Source organism: Frankliniella occidentalis, unplaced genomic scaffold, assembly GCF_000697945.3.
Source record: "Frankliniella occidentalis isolate FOCC.00 unplaced genomic scaffold, Focc_3.1 Scaffold399, whole genome shotgun sequence".
Classification (NCBI taxonomy): Eukaryota; Metazoa; Arthropoda; class Insecta; order Thysanoptera; family Thripidae; genus Frankliniella; species Frankliniella occidentalis.
In genome coordinates, this window is record NW_026267521.1 from 72,031 (window position 1) to 74,068 (window position 2,038).

Below are 2,038 nucleotides of genomic sequence, written 5' to 3' on the forward strand. Positions count from 1 at the left end.
CCCGCTGGATAGCTTTTTCAAAGCAGAAGGGTTTGCTAAAAACGCCAGCGCACACACACCTACTCATACACACTCACAAACATAGAGAGAGGGAGCGTTCAACGACAAAGTATGATAACCCCGAATAATCTGGTGTTCGGGGCTACGTGCGCGCGCGCGCGTGCGCACACTCACACACACACACACACACAGCCCCACATACGAATTCTACGAAATAGTTTGATATTCTGTTGTTTGGCGATGTGCGCCTGCGCGCGCGCGCACACACACACACACACACACACACACGCGCGCGCACACAATTTTGAGTCAAATCGTGGTTATACGTCGGAAATCGAACTCAGCGACCCCGAAAACGTACAGGTAAAAATTGTTGATTTACAGCGTGTTTTCTTTTAAAAATTGGTTTTTTGCCACTGAAAGTTAGGCAATCGATGTCTGCGGTTACTCAGGACACGTTGTGGACTGTTGTTCACATATTTGCATCCTTTCCGACCGATATGGTTCCAAATAAACAGGCACTTTTGGAGATTTGCCCCAGTTAGGTAGGCAATCCCCCATTTTCCGGTTCCAGTCACGGGGTAGAGTTGGGCAACACTTCTTAAAAGTGACCTCTAGGTACCTACTAACTACCGGTAAGACGGTTTTGCTCTACATCGAAATGCAAGGTTGGTCCCGTTTTGGAGCCTTAACAAGCGTACTAGCATGGTGGACGGCCGGAGCGCTTCGTTTCTACCCCCTGGTCTATGATCACAAGTTATGAGTTCCAACTTTAACGGATAACGTACCGCTAAAGGGGAGTTCCATGTTAAGTAACAGACCCCTGTAATTCACTATTCCTTCTCAAATGCCACTGTTGTCCTCATCACAGGCGCAAACCACCTGCCTCCTTAAACAAGCCGCTCGGCATTCGGCCGATGTGAATAAGTTACAAGTTGTGGCGCCCGTCTCCCCTCCACTTAATGGAAATTGTTCTTGCGTGCCGACAACACAAACGAGGTGCTTTTCCGCGCCTTAGTCTAACCTTAGTCTGTGCATTTGAGCCTGCGATGGTGCTGGCGATCACCGACAGGAATCACCCGAGGGCAGCGGGGCTGCCTAACGCTTTCTCTTGGTGGGGCCAGAAGTTATCGTTAACGGGGAACGGCTGCGCACAGGACGCCACGAGGAGACTCGTGAACTCGAGATGGTGGATCTTGATCGTCTCCTATATCGCGTGTAGCAGCCTCCTAAACGCTCTTCGCAAGGGCTCTTTTATGCGAATCGTTAGCGGCTTAGACATGGTAGTCGGAGCCTTCGGAACCCTGGCAGCGACTGTCTTCTTGCAACGCGAGGGCAACCACCTTTGCGACCTTCTCGCTGACGCGGCCAACGTAGCTGAGGACATATACACTGGTGGCCTACCAATAGAACTTCAGGTAGATGCACCTAGCGGCCCTCGTGTGAGAGGTGCGCAGAGCTCCAGCCTGGTATCGCCTGGGCCAGGGACACCCCGAACGAGACTACCCCCTCCGCTGAGCGCGCGTCGGCTCGCCTGCAGCCTAGCCTCAGACGGGGTGGTTTCTGGCCGGGCCGGCTCCCAGGCGATACCAAAGCGCTGTGAACGGCTGCCGCTCGGCTGCTCTGCCCACCTCTCACACGAGGGCCGCTAGATGCACCAGCCGAGAGACAGCATTGTTGAGCGTCTGTCGGGAGACGTCTCCACCGCCTTAAACGCGCATTTTTACAACCGAAGTTCATGTCACACGCGTGTGGCTGTAGGAACGTATCCTCTCGTGGAGTAGGGAGGTGACTTTATTGAAGCATAGTTTGGTAAAAACTCAATATAGGATAAATAAATCCACTCTGCACAAGTTAAATATAATTAATAGATGGTAGAGCAGCAGAAGCTCCGCCGCGAAATCGCCACATGGGTCTTCAAATTCTTCGTCGAGGCGCGGGAGCAGCCGAACACCTTGTCGGGTGTGGTATGAAAAATCACTCGGCGCTTCCCAACATTATTATCAATATTTCCGAATATTCGGGAATATTTTATATT

The 2,038-nt window shown here is 51.8% G+C and overlaps 1 protein-coding gene across 1 annotated transcript in view; it reads left to right on the forward strand.

Moving 5' to 3' along the window:
* Window positions 1-1,033: 1,033 nt before the first annotated feature.
* LOC127751263 (uncharacterized) overlaps window positions 1,034-2,038 on the forward strand; it is a 32,980-nt gene continuing 31,975 nt past the window's right edge. The window contains exon 1 of the mRNA XM_052274500.1: window positions 1,034-1,418. Within this exon, the coding sequence (XP_052130460.1) occupies window positions 1,050-1,418 (369 nt within the window). The 5' untranslated portion in view covers window positions 1,034-1,049. The remainder of the gene's footprint in view (window positions 1,419-2,038) is intronic.